Source organism: Bombus pascuorum, chromosome 3 (assembly GCF_905332965.1).
Source record: "Bombus pascuorum chromosome 3, iyBomPasc1.1, whole genome shotgun sequence".
In the NCBI taxonomy this organism is placed as follows: Eukaryota; Metazoa; Arthropoda; class Insecta; order Hymenoptera; family Apidae; genus Bombus; species Bombus pascuorum.
This window is the reverse complement of record NC_083490.1, coordinates 8,925,469-8,943,600: the sequence shown is the minus strand read 5'-3', so window position 1 is coordinate 8,943,600 and position 18,132 is coordinate 8,925,469. Positions and strand designations below refer to the sequence as shown.

Genomic DNA, 18,132 nt, shown 5'->3' with positions numbered 1-18,132 from the left:
CTGAAATATACGAAAGGAAAAGAGATTATAGCATTAATTCTTCTTACTATTATCGTTTAGAAAAATTTGTAGAGGTGTAGCAAGTGATTAGTCGAAGTTGAAATGGACGAAGGGATTGTAGCTTTGATATTCTTTTGCAATTTATTATTTAGAAAAATTTTTAGAGAAGTGATTAGATAAATTTAGGATTGGAGAGGGGGTGATTACGATTTTAGTATGATCAGACTAATTATTTTGTGGAGTGAAAGAATCGATAAGATTGCTTTTATCGTTCAGAAGATTTTGTAGAGCAATTTTAGTCGATTAATCAAGATTACGATGGAATTAGGGATAATTCGAGTTTTAGTATGATTAGACTAATTATTTTGTGGAGTGGGAGGGTCGATAAAATTATGTTTGTCATTTAGAGGACTTTGTAGAGACTTTAGTCGATTAATCAGTATCACGATGGGAGTAGGCATAGTTAAAGTTATTGGTATGATAAGAGTAATTGTTTTGTAAAATTAGGAGGTCGATAACATTATTTTTATTATTTACAAATATTTTAAAAGCATCTAATCGGTTAGTCAACAACAGAATGGGAAAAAGTATGGTTAAAGTTTTAGTATACTCGGTGAGAGTAAATTATTGTGTAAAATCAACAGGTTGATGGTCTCATTTTTATTAGAATCGAATTGTTAGGAAATTTTATTATACTCGGGTCGTGTAAAGATAGAATAACAAATAAAGTTTTAGTTTTGCATTTAGTTAATCTTTTCAGTTTCCAGATAAAACTTTGTTCTGTAGGGAATTTGAATTATCAGAAGCAAGTAAGAGGCAAACAAGACTTTCAGCGAGTTAGATTTAGATTCGATTAAGTCTCTGGAATAATTACTCCGAGTTAGAAGAGACCAAGTCACAGGTCAGGGAGAATCTAAAGCAGTTATGTATATTTGTGGAACAGTTAGTTTTAACCAGTTTGAATCAAACGCGAGTAAGCCTGTACAATTAAAGCCAGGAAAAGTCCCAAGATATAAAATCAATTACTTCCATATCAATTCGTGCAGCTAAAATAACAAAATTAACGATCAACAGATTACACAGATAGAGACAAAACTACGTCGCATAAATTAGAATCAAAAATCAAGTTTTCTTCAAAGAGAAATATTTCTTTAATTATTAGAAGGAAAAATTCAGCATTTAAATAGAATCAAATATAACACATTCCTCTATTCTTAAAAGGAGAATTCCAAACTTCTTCGTGGAATAACCACAGAAAGCTGTATATTCAAGAGCTACATCAACTTAAATTTCCAATTCTAATTAATTCTCAATTCCAATAAATTGTAATTAAATTCTCACTTAATCCTATTCCAAACTAAAATTCAAAATATAATAAAACCAATCAATTATAAATATAATAATAACCAAGTACTAACAAACCAAACGACCAGAAGCAGAACGAAACTATGTATCTATTAATCACTATCAAAAATCAGAGATCCTTTACGAAAGTATACTCTCATTGCTACAGCAAACAATTCAAAACCTTTTCATAGGCTAATCGCATGAAGGCTATTCGCTAAGCATTGACGTCAACGTTACAAGGAATTGTGCTCGATTATCGTACAGGGAAAGATGTTTTGGTATTTGAGCAATATACGATATGAGCAACTGAATACTATATCAACAACGGCCATCGTCCGATCTGGCTCGAATTGACGTCACGTCGGGTGAAGGACTCGAAACATTCACTTACACGTGAAAAGGACGAGCGAAGTCCTCAAGACGTACTCCCACAACAGCTTATGCGAATTCTTCTCAAGATTCGGTGCGAGGTAATCCTTCCAGATGATATCGATCGCCACGTAGCATTGAATCGGATGAGTGAAGAAGATGGCTATTGCCAATAAGATTTGAACACTTTTGGCGAGGGCTAAAGGTTCGTCCAAGTTGAAGGTGATGCTACCCTTGATGCCACTGCCATAACGAATATAACCAAAGAAACCTAGTCCTGTATAGAGAGCTACGATAACGCCCATTCCAATGTTTAGGACGCCGAACGTACGTATGAACGTCTTTGGCTTCTTCATTTCGTTCTCCAATGGCATTACCTGCAACAAGACAGAAGAATATGATATAAGAATAATGGATAGAAGAACATGGTGTAAGATATGGAAATATTTGAGATTTGAATATTTTAGCTTTTGGTTAAGGAAATTTTGTAAGTTCTGTATATTGGAATGTTCAAGTATCGAGTTCTTAAGTATTCAAATTTCTGAACTGCCGAGTTTTCCAACTTGCATATTTTCAAATACGTAGACTTCCGAATTCCTAAATTTTGTATATCTAAATGTCCGAATTCCTAAATTTTCAAGTATTCCAATTTCCAAATTATCGAACTTTCAAAGTTCCACTTACATTCCAACGGACGTTCAAGTATCTGAATTTCTAAATCTGCGAATATTCGAATTCTTCGAACTTTTAAGTTTTGGAATTTTGTAATTCTTGGTCTCTCGAATTTCCAAATTTTCAAATCCTTAAGGTGTTTAGTTTCGAATCTAGAGATTTTCAGATCTTCGGATTTCTCATAATCTCGATTTCCAAACTCTCAAATATTGAAATACCGAGCAAGTACTCACCACGCCAATAGCTTCGAGGGCGAATAGCACAGTGCCAAAGTAAAGAGGGAAATTCTCAACATTTCCAATCACTTCTCGATTCTCGAACGACAAAGGCTCCCTGAAGATGTAGTACAATATTATGCCAAAGCTGACGAACGTAATGAAATTAGCGACCGTCGAACACGGCGCCAGGAACTTCAGATTTCTGATCCAATTGACCAAAATTAAGGGTATTAAAATTGCCAACATATACAACCTGACATCAATGTCAGAAACGTATGTTTTCAATGCCTGAAAACAAAAAGAGAAACAATGTTGGTTAAAATAAAAAAATCAACGTATGAAAAATGGAATTAATTCGATATAACGAATGATAAAATGAAAAATGTTGATATGAATATAAACAGTTAAAGATGCAATGGAAATTAGTTGCGTGTTACTAGAGATGATAGAAATGATTTTTCAAATTTCCTCCTTCGCAAATCATATTTCACAACGCAGAGAAATTTTTTATTTGTCAATTTTATTTTACCTCGTAAAAATTCAAAATAAAAATATCGGCTAATCGTCTATGTACAACGTATTTTGACTTGTTATCGATCTTTTACACGTAAATAGACAATCACAGACATTAAACTTTCAATCTTCTCTTTACTCTTTTTATACGTTTTTTTACACTTGTTCGCCATTTCAGACTCACGAACGATTTGAAATCATAAGAAGAACGCAAGAACTGACATAATTCATCTTCCTATTTTTCTGAAATCTCGGAAGCTAGATTGAAAAATCGACTCACAATCCAACATCACGAAGATTTTCATGTCATTTTGATTCGAGGTATTAAAAACCGAGTAATTCAGTATGAAAATTAATCGATTAATTAATTTAAACAACTAAGATTCTCCTATATTCTGCAAGACTCTTTCTACATCTATCTATGATAATTTTTTTCTGATAATAAATACCTTTTGGTACAAAAAGATCTCTCCAATGTACAAACACGAATGACAACTATAAAATGAGATAGACAACAAATATTTTCATTTGAACAAGTTTTAAGATCAATATTTAATAATTGTGATAAAGAGTATCAGCAATGAAATCAAATTTCTTTCATTAAATAGAACAATTTTTTTAATGAAAGCAGTATAATCAAATTGTTTATGCTATCCCTTCTTCCTTCAGAAAATTGTATTATAATTTGTATTACGATAATATTCTGAAGGAGATACGAACACAGACTCGAGACGTTGCCAAGAAAATTCAAAACTCCATTTTTCCTTAGAATTATCCTGTGACATCGTTCGACCGCGTATTACGCTTGAAACGTAAGGATATCAATTTGAAAATCATTTCACAGTGTAATTATAAAAGAATTCGTATACGAAACAAAGATGGCAAGCGTCACACGGTTGGCCATTTTACACCGTGTAATTCTGTGGTTTCGCGTTTAAAATATTTACAGCGCTACAATAGCGTTCAAAAATAAAATACGTTGTTCGTGAGACTGGACGCGCATGGCTGAGATTCTATCTGTAGGAAGCAATTTCTTGTCTGCCTATACTTTCTACATTTCTACACTGACAAACAATTCAGAAATGAACAGATCGGCAATTTCGCGTCATAATATACCGATATTACCACATTACTTTTATTCGAAAACTTAAAAAAAAAAAGAAACAAAAAGGAAGAGAAGACTCTTCTAGCCAACTTGCACAACATGCTAGTTCTTCAACAACTTTACGAGAACTGTTTTTTTCCGTAATTAATCAGACGGACATTCTTGCAGCGGCTTATTAAGGCAATTACGCGTTAAAACTTTCAACTTCGAAGACGAATAACACCGTCTCGATAAGGCTGAGCTCTTTAAAAATTGAATCGTGTGTAGATGATATAGAAAATAACGTATAGTCGGAATTTTAATTTCGATATGGTAACCTTAACGCGTAAGTGATTATTTCACGCAACATGCTACAATTCTGCGAGCGTAACGTCGACACAATGATCGTTATCGGTTCGCAGTATCGTCGATATCGGGCGTAGTTGCGTTTTGAATTCAAGGGCGACCGGAAATGGGCCGCGACTCCGTTCTTAACACATACCATTTACCATCGGCTCAACCTTCGCCTTATGTAATAGAGAAACGTGACGCAACGAACGCGATTCTAATACGAGTTTCATTTTTGCCACGATACATGGAGTTTCCCGGGACGAGTACAATTTCCCTAGCGTGTTCCGTGAAAGAAAGAGTTTCTTCCCAATGGTAAACTTACGTAAACGTCATTATAGCAACGAACGTATTTTATATAATTATTAGACTGCGCACGTTTCTGCATCTATGAAACATGTAAAGATGCAAAAAAGATAAAAATGCATGATATGCAAAAATATATAGAATATTCAAAGCACAGTGCTCGTTATAATATTTAGTATTTTCTTGTACAAAATATGAGGTTTCGTAAATAATCGCGATAACAATTATTAATAAATACGTGGCCAAGGTAGAAATATTTATTTCATATAATTTTGAAGGGATTCGAAAGATATTTTCTCTTATGCAAATGTACAATTATATTTCAAAATCCAGTTTTCATTTGTACGTAGTTGCAGAATTTTGATAAAACCACCGTCTGTTTCTGATGTTGGAGTAGAAAATCTGGTTAGAAATTTAATTATCCAGGGATTGATTGAGCTTATTATTGGTAGGAAATTATAAATTTTTTAATAAATTCAAATGTTACGGATATGTCGTTGTAAAAGTTATATTTTAATCTTTTTGATAAAGATTCATCGCGATTGGTTTTAGATTTCTTGTAAAATTTTTAACCTGTCAGAATACTAAGAATATCTTCGTCATATTCGTCCACGATATTCTCATCACAATTATTAGTAACACGAAATGAAAAAAGAATTACATGTTAATATATCTTCCTGTTATTTTTCATCTTCTTTAAAGCCGAATTCACATATTCACTTATCAATATCAACTATCAACATGCAACCATGGCACTAAAAATAAAAATATGACATCAGACAGTCTCCTTGTCATAATAAAAACCAAGAAGAAACTCATTAGAAAAAAAAGTAAACAGATCCTTTTACGCAACCGAATTTGTTGAGAATTTCTTTTGTCACTTTATGTCGCTTAGCAAAAGAGATACAAATGCCTTTATAGTTCCAAATTTTTCAAAGAAGTTCTTCTGCCACTTTATTCCTATCGTTTCATAGAAAATTAGCATAACAATGCAGAATCGTCGTATTCTCGATGAAAGGAAAAGAAACAAAACGCGAGAAATTCCACGTGTTTGTTGTGAACGTAGCTTAACGATCGTAGAAACATATTACGTTTCTGCCGATGAACTATATGTAGAATCGCGTAACGCTTTTCACGATCGCTGATTTTATTGAGATCACGATAATTATGCGTGCTTCGGATGACGGAAGAACGTGATTGTCGTTCTTTATCGAACAAGTATGTTTACGTGTTCGCTAGGTAATATCTGAAAATCTGAATAATAGAATAATACGCAATAATACGCAATACAATTAATTAATGTGACGATGCCGAGATAAAATATAATACGCGGACTGCAAAATCTTCGATCTGAACGTGTCTTTCGGGGGTTATTTTTGTCGCTAAAGCCAAATACGATGGCCATATCTCAGAGAAACGAACGATTTTAAAAATTCAACCTTATGAACATTTGGCCGGCCAAGGTCTCAACTGCAATGACGAAACAAAACAAGTAATGGCACAGTCAATGCCAATGCTCTCCAAATGCCAATTTTACCGCTTCCTGTGTGATCACGGTTTAACCAAAACTAAGAAGTAAACCAAAGCTACTGCAATACTTACGATTCAAAGTACGTAAACTAATCCACACGATAGTTTAAAGATACGAAATTTTAAAAAAAGGAGTCGTCAAAATCTACGAGAACGTCACACATCGACAAGCTTCGTTGTACGTGAAAATTGTATGCGTCTTATTTCCACGAAGAACGAACCTCATTTTCGACTTCAACCTCGAAAACATCAAAAACTATCATTCTAGTCAAATATTTTTCAGTTCAGGTGCTATAATGTTGCACGTATAATGCTACACAATGTTGCACGTGGAACGTGTAGTAAGTGTAGTAACGGCACATGCTAGTTGATTACACGTGGGCATACAACAAGTATAGTAATACTAGTTACTATGTAGTAGGGTACACGTGAAACGTGCAATAAGTATGGTTGAGTATAGATAGTTATGGGTATGTAGGTAATGATATGGTGAAGGTACCGGTTACTGTGAAACGTATTTACAAACGTATAATGCATACTGCAATTAATGGTAACAGCAACAACGCGATACGCGTTCCTACTCTGGAAAAGATGATAGAGATAGTTGAATAAGGTAGTACTGTAATGTAGGCGAAAGAGTAAAAGTAATGGCAATAGTGCTCAAATTTGTACCATAATTGTAGTAAAACTGGCGAAGAAAAGTAAATAGTAAAAGTCTTAGTACACAGTTACGTTACAGAGGAAATATATTGTTACCCGGAATGTTCCAGCCGGACGAACGCATTTAAATGTCTAGACGTAAATATCTTTGAATAACATAACATAAACTGTAAATTTACATACCATGCTAACACCGTTTTACAATTTCATCGTTCTTTTATTGTCCAAAATGATCCGAAGGTCATGACTCAGGCATATTCATATGTATTCCCTTGTCTGCTACAAGACGCAATAGAAAAAAATATGCGTTTCATACATAAAAGATGACAATGACCTTGGAAAGACTGAGAAAAAACGGAGCAAACAAAAGACCTTGCTCCATGATATTTCCCTTTAGAAATCATTTATTTAAGAGATATTTAAGTGGCCTGGCTGGCCCTAGCTGGGACACCCTGTATGCATAGTGTCATGTTAAACATAGTAATATCCAAAATAAACGCTCCACTACGTATAGATTACTATGCGTTATATAGTTCGATAAACCAAGGAATGATAGATAAAACGTAGTACTATGTTAAATATAGAAGTATCAGAAATAAGTATTCCATCATCGGCAGACTGCTTTGTTAAATACATCAAATTAGAAAGCGTAGAACAATCAAGAAGGAAAGATAAAAAGAGCACGAAATAGTATTGTTATAATATTATTCGGTACAAATATTTAATTTTACTATAATATATTTTATTCTTAATGACAGAATTTGTTTCACTATAGACGCACTACCATATCAAATATAATTTAAGAATCACAGTAATCTGGAAATAAATCACTCACTATGTCCAAAACCTATAACGTCCCAGTTATAAATTATAATATCCATATATAATAAATGAATGGTTCGCTATAAATAGCCAATTCTGCCAGACTCAATATCACACAACATACCGCTAACTATCAACGTTTCTTTGCTCAACGTTTTACCAATTAATATACCGTATACAGAGTGTTACCGAATTGACGACACAAGCCAAAAGGAGAAGAATCTACATGAGAAAACAAGTAAAAAATATAGAATACAATTTTTTCTTGTGGTGCCTTATTCTCGCGAATATCGAGCTTGGAAATTTATCAAGTATATTTAAAGTCGACTAATTACAGACTGGGTATGCGTAAATAATCAACAGGAAGTTATTTCACGTGCGAAAATATGATCAGAAATGCAGAATAAAATCTTTCCGTTGCACACCTCGTTCTCAAGGAAATAGAGTTTAGACGTGTTTGATTAAAGACTGGTCTAGTAAACGTGTATATTAAATTTGCATATTTATTCTTCTCCGAAAGGGAACTATCTCACGAAGAAACTTTATTCTACACTTTTGACTTATTTTCAAATATAGAATTACCTCTTGTCAAGTCTTAATAACTCTCGTTCAGTACGACGTAAGCCAAGTTCTATGTACTTGGCATATTTTCAAACTCGATTTTCTCGAAAATCAAACGTTGTATGAAAAAGTTCCATTCTATATCTTCGACTTGTCTCTTCATTTACTCACCTCCTGTCGCCTTGTACCACCAAAGTTCGGTAACATATTGCATAATAAAATATACTTTAATCTGCTGCGTGATATACTTCGCTCAACGAAGCGAAATCAAACGTCTCCCTTCACGGATCTTCGTTCCTGTCTCGAAACAAAGGTCCTCTAGACATCACGAACGAGTCAGAGAAAAAGAAATCATCGAATTGAAACGCCTTCTACATCGTGTAGATCGCCTTGAGGCACACCATTTTGATTTATCTCGTTTTTTCGCGGTGACTCCACGACCGTGGCGGATAGCTCTCGCTATTCTAATTCTCTGACTTGATTCAGGATGTACGATTAAGAGGGCAGAACACCTTAATCAGATTACAAGGGCATCCACTGGATAGACAACGAGTTTAGAATCGTTGCTCGTACGTAAGAAACTACGGCGGAATTTTATTCGTCCATACTCATTGAAAGATAAATAGTTTATAATAACGTTAAATTAATGTTAAAGAGAAAAACGTTACTCGTTCCTTAACAAATTATTAATTTTTATAAGGTAGAACGAAATTGGTTCAACTTCCATGATATTTAATTTGGAAATTTAAGATATAGATAAATGAATTTTTACTGGAATTCGATTCTAAGGTTTGATTTGTGGTTACATCGAATTACAGTAACTTCGAGAAAAAAAATTGCGAATCGCTTTACCAATTGCACTTATACAAATTTAGATTCAAATAGAAAATTTTTTAAATACACGTCATCATTTTCACATCACACGAAACATTTTCGATCAAATTAATTGCACTTGAATAAACGCTTCTAATATATTCGAAGTAATATTCGAAGATATACAAAGCAACATAAAAATTCTTGAAAAGGACAAATAAATATATAAAAGTAATATTTATCATATTTATCTGACATATTGTGGAGAAGTGTTCTTAAACGAAAGAAAAGAATAAACTGAATGAAATATCGCTTGTTACTAACCGTACGATATAAAATAATGTTTTCTTGAACGGTTGACAATATGTATAGTACACTACGGCGATTAATTAACGACGTTATTATTATTGTTATTATCGTTATTTCCAATTTCTTCGTCGTGCTTCGATTTTCTATATTTTTCAATTTAGAAGTGGTTTCTGATATCGAGGAACAATCGACTGCGTGTGTTCCCTGAGGGTTTCAGATATTAGCGAAACCGGTTCGATTTCATTTCAGAGCGCACGAATGGACATGTTCTGCCGTGAAAAAATTACCCTCGACTTCTCGAACCGATAGAGAACTACACCCTATTTCCTGTTGCAGCCAGATTGAACCGATTCCGATTGGTTTACGTGCGTTACACAACAGATCGAACTATTACGTTTAATCAGTCCTCGAGTTTAGCTTGGAACTTCCGTTTAGAACGCAGTCCTTTAAATCCTGTTCCTTCTTTCATACCCAATCTTATCTTCCACTTTATTTTTAAAAAATAGAAAATTATAGAGTGGTGAGTTTAATTGGTTGATTGGGAAATTGAATGATAACCTATGGTTATTGATTTGGTTGCCTGTTGTGTTATATAACAAATGATCGGTCAGATTTTTTACTATTGCTGTAATGTGATTAGATGTGAAATATTTTGTATTAAATGGTATTATCAATAAAAGTAAACTTGACTAAACTTCGTCAAACCACTTCCAACAAACAAAAGATCTGCAACATCCGATCCAAACTTATTCCAAAAGAATTGAGAATAAATTCGAATAAACTCAAATAGACCGAAGTAAACCAAATTAAACTGAAACAAACTTCATCGAACCATTCTTAACAGATTACCAATGCAATGTGTTCTCTGCGTCCAAAGACAAAGTATGCATATGTACGAGAAACAAAACGTTGCACAGTGTGGCGTTTGAATGAAAACTCGAGACAAAGGTCAAAAAATTCATATAACGTGCATTTTTCCTGAAACTTGATATCAAGTGATTCGACGTGAGTAAGAGTCTGTTTATCAACTCTTTGTTAGCTACCTACTCTTTGACTCAGTTTAAATATTTGATGATCGAGTCGTGAATATTTATTATTCTTTGTATAATCACACACGGTGATGAACTAAGCAAAACGCTGATGTCGAGAATAATACTCCCATTTCTTTGTATCATGCAGAAATCGTTTATCCTGTCTTTCGTTTCGTCAGATATTGCTCTGATATTTAGTAACGCACAAGATTTAAGATTTCAAAGACAGTTTTTATGCAACTTTAAAAATTTCTTTCAGATACGTGTGGTCAGAAATGCACTTTTTAACCAAGTCGATCATTACATCGTGATTATGAACGTATTTCGTTAAAAAGATACTGTAGCAAAGACTATGCAGCAATATAATACAGTACCTTCTTGGCACAGAACAATTAAAATTACAGAATAGCTGGAACCTTTTCTTTTTAAATCGATTTTTAAAGAAAGAAAGAAACTGTTAAATTGGAAATTAAAATTAGACATATTTAAAATGTTCCAAACGCTATGTGACAAGAACTAAAAACGAGAATATACAACAAATGAACCAATTTCCAAGCGATTAGATTTTCACGTACAAACGATTTTTACTAATTCCGTATCGACGTTTGACGGAATTATCTTTTGCATTAAATTTGCTTACTCACAGACCGACGAATATCATCGAATAATAAGATCAAAATCGAACGACGATTATTTCGATTTTTGTCCATTGTCTACCGCATTGTGCGTTGCCATGACCGTATCCTCTAGCCGATACTAGGGACAAACGATTATCTTCAACGAAATTCCATCAACGGTGGAACTCGTTTAGAAACTGGACGAGGAATGAAAGGGCGGTGTACTTCGGTTTCGCCGTACACCAGTGCAAACTATACTCTTGGATACTACGCAATGTAATGGATAGTTAAGCGGCGTTACGACACACGTTATTACGGCAAGTGGCTTAGAACGTTGGATGAAACGTTCGCGAGAACTTAAAATCCTGCGCGCTACCGCGCGTGAAAGAGCGCGAGAATCGATCGCGAATGTCGGAGAACGCTGGTTTTTCCCAAGGGAAATAAGGAAGATCACGACCTATACCTACAACGATGTTGCTTGATTTATTGACGAATAGCCGGCGGGCTTCAGAATTCTTTTTCAGAGAAGGACACCTGTTGGGACATAGTGACTTACGAAAATATTTGAACATTTACTCTACGGGACTTTCCTGAATATATCGCATGTGTTGCAGAAAAAAGATATTCAAATTTCATTAACAGTTTAATAAAAGGCAAGATAGTATGGTAATATTTAAAAAATATTCGAAAATGTGCGGAGATATTTGTTACGAGATATTCAAATAGAGGTTTGTTTCATCTCCTAAATTACTATAAACAATATTTTTTTATACCTTCATGTATCAGATATTCAAATTTCATTAACAGTTTAATAAACGGCAAGATAGTATGGTAATATTTAAAAAATATTCGGAAATGTGCGGACTTATTTGTTACGAGGTATTCAAATAGAGGTTTGTTTATCTCCTAAATTACTATAAGCAATATCTTTTTATACCTTCATGTATCGGATATTCAAATTTCATTAACAGTTTAATAAACGGCAAGATAGTATGGTAATATTTAAAAAATATTCGGAAATGCGCGGAGATATTTGTTACGAGGTATTCAAATAGAGGTTTATTTATCTCCTAAATTACTATAAGCAATATTTTTTTATACCTTCATGTATCAGACATTCAAATTTCATTAACAGTTTAATAAACGGCAAGATAGTATGGTAATATTTAAAAAATATTCGGAAATGTGCGGAGATATTTGTTACGAGGTATTCAAATAGAGGTTTGTTTTATCTCCTAAATTACTATAAGCAATATTTTTTATATCTTTATGTATCATGTGCATTTTTTGCATTCTGAAATTTCATAGAAACGTATAAAAAACTACAGTCTACTTATAAACCTTCATTGAAATATCTTCAGAGGCTTCGGAAAATTTTGTTTTAATAACGTTCATGATACAAGTAGGTTTCCATAAATGTTTGATATGCTACGTGTTCAAATAGTTTCGTGAGTCACCGTAGCTGGTTTTGTTACGTGATGTGTCACAGCGAAAGGATTGTATTAGGACCGCAGAGTTCCATATAGGAATACTGTATCGATGGAAAGTGTATCAGGTTCATGGAGTATGTTGAAATTGTGGCGTTGGAGTATTATCAATGTCTGTGATGAAATTGAATATATTAATACAATTGGATTAATATTTAAGTAATTTACATAGTAGTATTCAGTAATAATCCAATAATATCAACAATTTTGATGATACATCAACATTGAAGTAATTCCATTGAGTCAATACCATTGAAACGTTAACATTAACATCAACATTAATTAAATAATAAATTACTTAATATTAGGTTGTCCCAAAAGTTCCTTTCGTTTTATAAGAAAGTAGCAGATGCACAACATTTTTTGTTTCATATTATTTTATTGAATTATGTTTGATCCATTTTATTCTATTACTACAAAATGGATCATACATAAATCCATAAAATAATATAAAATAAAAAATGTTGTGCATCTATTATTTCACTTATGAAACAAAAGAAACTTTTAGGACAACCATAACATTTAGATGCGAGTATGTAACCTATCTTTATCAAAAAATTAATTTCAGATGAATTTTATTCCAATCAACGTTTACCACGATAATATACAACCTTGAAAATTTATATGTACAATGAATCACCGTAGTTAGCCTTAAATAAAATTCAAATAATCTGCATTTGTAAACCCTTAAAGACGAAAAAGGACATGTGATCGGAAATGGTCTCACCCTCGACCGATATCTTTTTTATTCCTCATTTATTCGTCATACGATTTGCCAGTAGCTCGGATTAAATAATTTAGTAAAGAAAGAGAACACTTGGTTAACTCTCACAATTGCGCCAACCATAAAAAGTCTAGTTGCCTGTCACTGAACGAGGCTAATGAACTTCTGAAGAATTAGCAAACGAGTCGATTGAAATTTTCATTTCGTTCCCAAGCGTGAGAGGAATTTCTCTGTGGGAGAATGCAACAAAGTTATATATCGAAGCGGAATCTAGTGGAGGCGACCTTTTTTACATAATTTATAACAGGTCAAGCTAGTCCTTTCGATTCGATAGAACATATAACAAAGTACAGAATCGTTATACTTTGTACGGTTCTTAGAAGAACGCGACAAATCCTTGAATGCTTCGTGAAATATCTGAACAGTTTATAAGTAGATTGTTGGTCCTTGAAAGTCCTTACTATCGACTGCGTAATTTGTATTCAAGCAAGTAGATATAAAGGTAGTAAGTCCGTTTTATTTGCATAGTTACGAGTGTGAAAGAAAATTGTAACGTTAAGTGAACGTTATGCGTCGAATGCGGGAATTCCAATGTTAAAGAAGAAAGAGAAAAGTTGCAGACATTGTAAATGTCAGGATGATAACTTAAGGGTTTTTTAATGAAGTAATTTATCGCATAATCGCCTTTCAATGGCGCTTTTCGATAACAATCAACAAATTGTATTTGGAAGTATTTGTTAAGATGTAAGAAATGTTGCATAACAATGTGAGAAATATAATATGATATAGATAGATGTGAAAAATTTGATAGGGAAACGCACGAAGAATATTCTAAAAAGTTTATAAAACACACCAGAAAATCGAGAAATATTTAACAAACTCTATTTGCCATATTTCCTCCTCAATTCTCCAAGTCTAGAACAATTAACCACAATCGAAACTCTGAAACCTCTAAGGTAAAATTCAAATTTACATTAACAAGTGATCAAAAATGATAAAGATAAAGAATAAGACATCCTTCTATATCAGTGACATTAAAAAGATTAGGACCACTAAGAATAGTCAAAATCATACAGAATTGAAAAGACTGGAAAAATAAAAAAACAAAGCATTAAACTTGAGAAATGTTAAAAAGTAAAGACAGATCGTCGACAAGCCCACACGTTACAAACTCTAAACAGAAAAAACCTTGGTAAAAAATTATTCCAGATACCAAAAGCAAGTGTCCTACGCTCAAACCAGAAGCTAAATAAAAGGAAATGAGTACTTGAGGACGCCTTCTAAGTAACTTCACGGTCAACGCTATCATTGCTCATTGTACACGAATTCTCGAGCTTCTTCCTAATTCCGGTGACCAAAACGAGACACGTGTCCTCGTAAACAGAAACTTGACTTCATCCTGTCGCCTGATGAAATGTCAACGAACCTGAACCACGTATTGTCACCTTGACTCACGAGGTTCGTAACGACGCGACGCGACGCGTCCACCGTCTAATCGTTTATTCCTCGCGGCGTGTTTCCCTGACCTACATGCTTCTTTTTCTCTGCCTACACATCGCGTACACGGTTCTAGTCGCGCCGCTCGAGAACGGGATTCCTCGCGGTAAAAGCTGGATCAGCGCGAGTTTAACGAGAGTAGCGAAATCTCGTGAGTCACCATTGTGCCGACGTTGCTCAGAATGATAGAGAATAGTGGCAACGAAACAGGTGATGTCATTTGGTCAGTTGGTAGGGGAACTAGATTGAGAGTTCTCGCGGTTAGTTTTGTTTGGAAAGCTGAGTTTAGAGTTACGTTAAATTTAGCTGGGTTCTGGCTGAATATAATTAGTTTTAGATGGAATTTTATGGTAATGGGATTTTGTCAACGTTACATGGATTTTGATTAGATTCGAGTCGAAGAAAATTCTAATTGAATTTAGTTGGCATTAATTGGACGCCAATTAGAATTGTGCGGTTTAACGGAATTGACGTTTAATCCATGTTAGGTGGATTTTTATTATGTTCGGTTGATTTTAAGAACATTGTGATGGGATTGAGAGTTCTCGCGATTAGATTGGTGATGAGAGCTGGGTTTAGAGTTACGTTAAATTCAGCTGGATGGACTTAATTAGTTACAACGAAGTTGGAGTAGATTTGAATTAGGTTTAATTAACATTAGGTGGAGTTTTATTCAGTTTAATCGAATTTATAAAGATTCTAATTAGATTGAGAGTTCGTGCGGTTGGTTTTGTGTAGAAAGCTGCGCTTAGGGTTACGTTAAAATTGGCTACATTTTGAGTGGATGTAATTAGTTTTAGGCAAAGTTTGAGTAGGTTTAATGGAATTGGGTTTGATTAACGGTAGATCGGTGTTGATTAAGTTTAACTAAATTTAAAAAAATTCTAATTGAGTTCAGTTGGCATTAGTATTAGTTAGCAGCGACACTAACTAGGTTTAGGGGACTTTAGCTGAATTCTCAATGAACTTAGTTAAATTTGAGTGCATTCTATTTGACTTTAGTGGGATTTAGGTAGAATGTGATTAGATTGGACTTGGATTTGGTTGACGTCTCATAAGTTTAGATTGAATTTAGTTAAATTGCGTTCGATTAAATTTCACTGAAGTTTAATTAGGTTTAATTGACACTGCCTGAATTCAGATTGGGTTTACTTAAGTTGGGCTTAATTAGGTTTTACTGAAATCTAATCGGATTTAATTGGACTGGGTTTAATTAGCTCTTATTGAACCATAATTGACTTTAGTTGAATTTGATTTGAGTTTTGAATTGGGTATAGTTAATTTCACATGCACTAAATATAGCTAACATTAGCTAAGTCATAATTAAAATTGACTGATATTAATTACATCTAAATTTCCTGAATCTAAATATTCCAATTTGATATTTAAATCGAGTTTAGTGAACTTTAATCAAAATCGAATTAGATTTAATCGATTTTAGTCGAACCTTGTTTAAGATTAGGACTTAACTGAATTACATATTCATTTTTCGTTTCCCTCCTTCTTCTCCATTTCTTTGTTCTTAAAAATATTTATTTATTTATTTAACAATAAGTGAGGTTTAAATTCTTTCAGTATTGATTTTTTTTAGGAAAGATATATAAACATTTGTTGCTGTACTAAGGATGCTTGTTCAAGATTTTGTAAATTGGAACATATCCAACGATTTCATAAGAAATTTTAAAAGCTGCCAGTCGAAGAAGATGACAATAGTCAATGGTTCCTTTTAAAAAGTTGCAGTTTTTGAGTTTTGAAAATTCGAATTTTTATGAGAAAGATCGTTGTATGATTCTGTGAATGATTTTAATTCTATTGCGTGTGAATTTTGCGTACGATTAATTAATAATTGTACTAACCAGTTGCAAATTCGTGGCGATGAATACAGTATAGACGCAGCAAGTTCCCAATTGATATACCATAAGGAATGCGTTTATCGTGTGACTGCAAAACAAAGGATTTATCTGCGTTGAAATTTCCGCAAGGTTCTCATTGTATATGCGATAATCTCGATTGCACGCTTACGCGTATGCAAACGCAACTCTTTAGTTATTTTTGTTATCTACATGATCTTGACACACTTAATACAATTTTGATATTTGATTAATAGTGAAATAATTCCCAGTATAATAATATCGTTTTTTCATATTATAACATATTATTATAATAATTACAATTATAAACTAATTATTTAAATATGAATAAATATTCAGTCATTCGCATAATAAAATAAAATATAATGTAAGGCAAATTGGAAATCCTACATATTTATATAATTAGATCTATACTAAAATACTTTTAATTTTTTATTTACAGAATTTCATTATATACATCTGTTCAATTGTTAAAAGCTCGCTAGTAATTCTAAGAATCATATCACAAATTCCTTTTATTTAGCTTTATTAATTACTAAGATATTTTAAATATTAACGTAAATCTAAATTTGCCATATTAAAAACTTATTCGTTTATTTATTCGACCATCAAGTAATTATTTTATACAATCGTTAATTAGAGATATGCTTTCTGTGAAAAGTCAAGCTTTGACTTTAGTGTTTTTAATATCATTTAACTTACTAAAACTTTCTTAATATAGTTAACAAATTAAATATAATATTTAATATCATACGTCAATATGTTTTATAACACAATTTCTATTTATTAACGAATAATTTCTAAAGTAACGTTTAGAATCTCTCGAAAATTAAATTCTAAGCTATTTATGAAATAAAAAGTAAGTATACGATTAAAAATGAAAATTCTGCGTAAATACTCACGTAGAAGCCTTAGCAAACCGCCTAAACGGAGCAGGACCTTCCAACAACGCAGCTTCCGCTGTAGCAGGGTAACTTAACGAAGCTACCCTCTTCCTCTTGCAAAGCTCGTACTCACAACTGACAAGAATCCGCATACAATAAGTACAGAATAGACCTATAATTATTGTTGCCACTATACCAATACCGTATCCAGAATGGTAGAAAGCCTTTGGCATAGCAAGGATTCCCGTACCCAAGCTGCCTTTCAGCAGATGTAGCAACGTCTCCCAGCTCCTAAAATATCGAATATCCTTTTCAGTTATTTTCACGAAAATTAATAGGAAAGGAGAAATTATTATTTTTTCATGAATGGTTTCAAGAGAAATAATAAGGTAATCTTAAAGAAGGAAAGAAATTTCTAATAGAAAAAGATAAAAGATCTTAGATAGAAAATGAAAGAAGAGAAAACTTT

At 33.1% G+C, this 18,132-nt stretch overlaps 1 protein-coding gene and 1 long non-coding RNA gene across 2 annotated transcripts in view; one reads left to right on the top strand and one right to left on the bottom strand.

Annotated features, from left to right (window-relative positions):
* LOC132905334 (proton-coupled amino acid transporter-like protein CG1139) overlaps positions 1–18,132 on the bottom strand; it is a 40,833-nt gene that overhangs the window by 2,660 nt on the left and 20,041 nt on the right. Inside the window, exons 4-7 of the mRNA XM_060956525.1 lie at positions 17,682–17,954; positions 16,765–16,849; positions 2,622–2,894; positions 1,739–2,093 (exon numbers count right to left, since the gene is read on the bottom strand). Of these exons, the coding sequence (XP_060812508.1) occupies positions 1,739–2,093; positions 2,622–2,894; positions 16,765–16,849; positions 17,682–17,954 (986 nt within the window). The remainder of the gene's footprint in view (positions 1–1,738; positions 2,094–2,621; positions 2,895–16,764; positions 16,850–17,681; positions 17,955–18,132) is intronic.
* On the top strand, positions 3,144–3,471 carry LOC132905337 (uncharacterized). The gene is made up of 2 exons (XR_009657782.1): positions 3,144–3,213; positions 3,298–3,471. It is a non-coding gene; the product is annotated as an uncharacterized LOC132905337 (long non-coding RNA).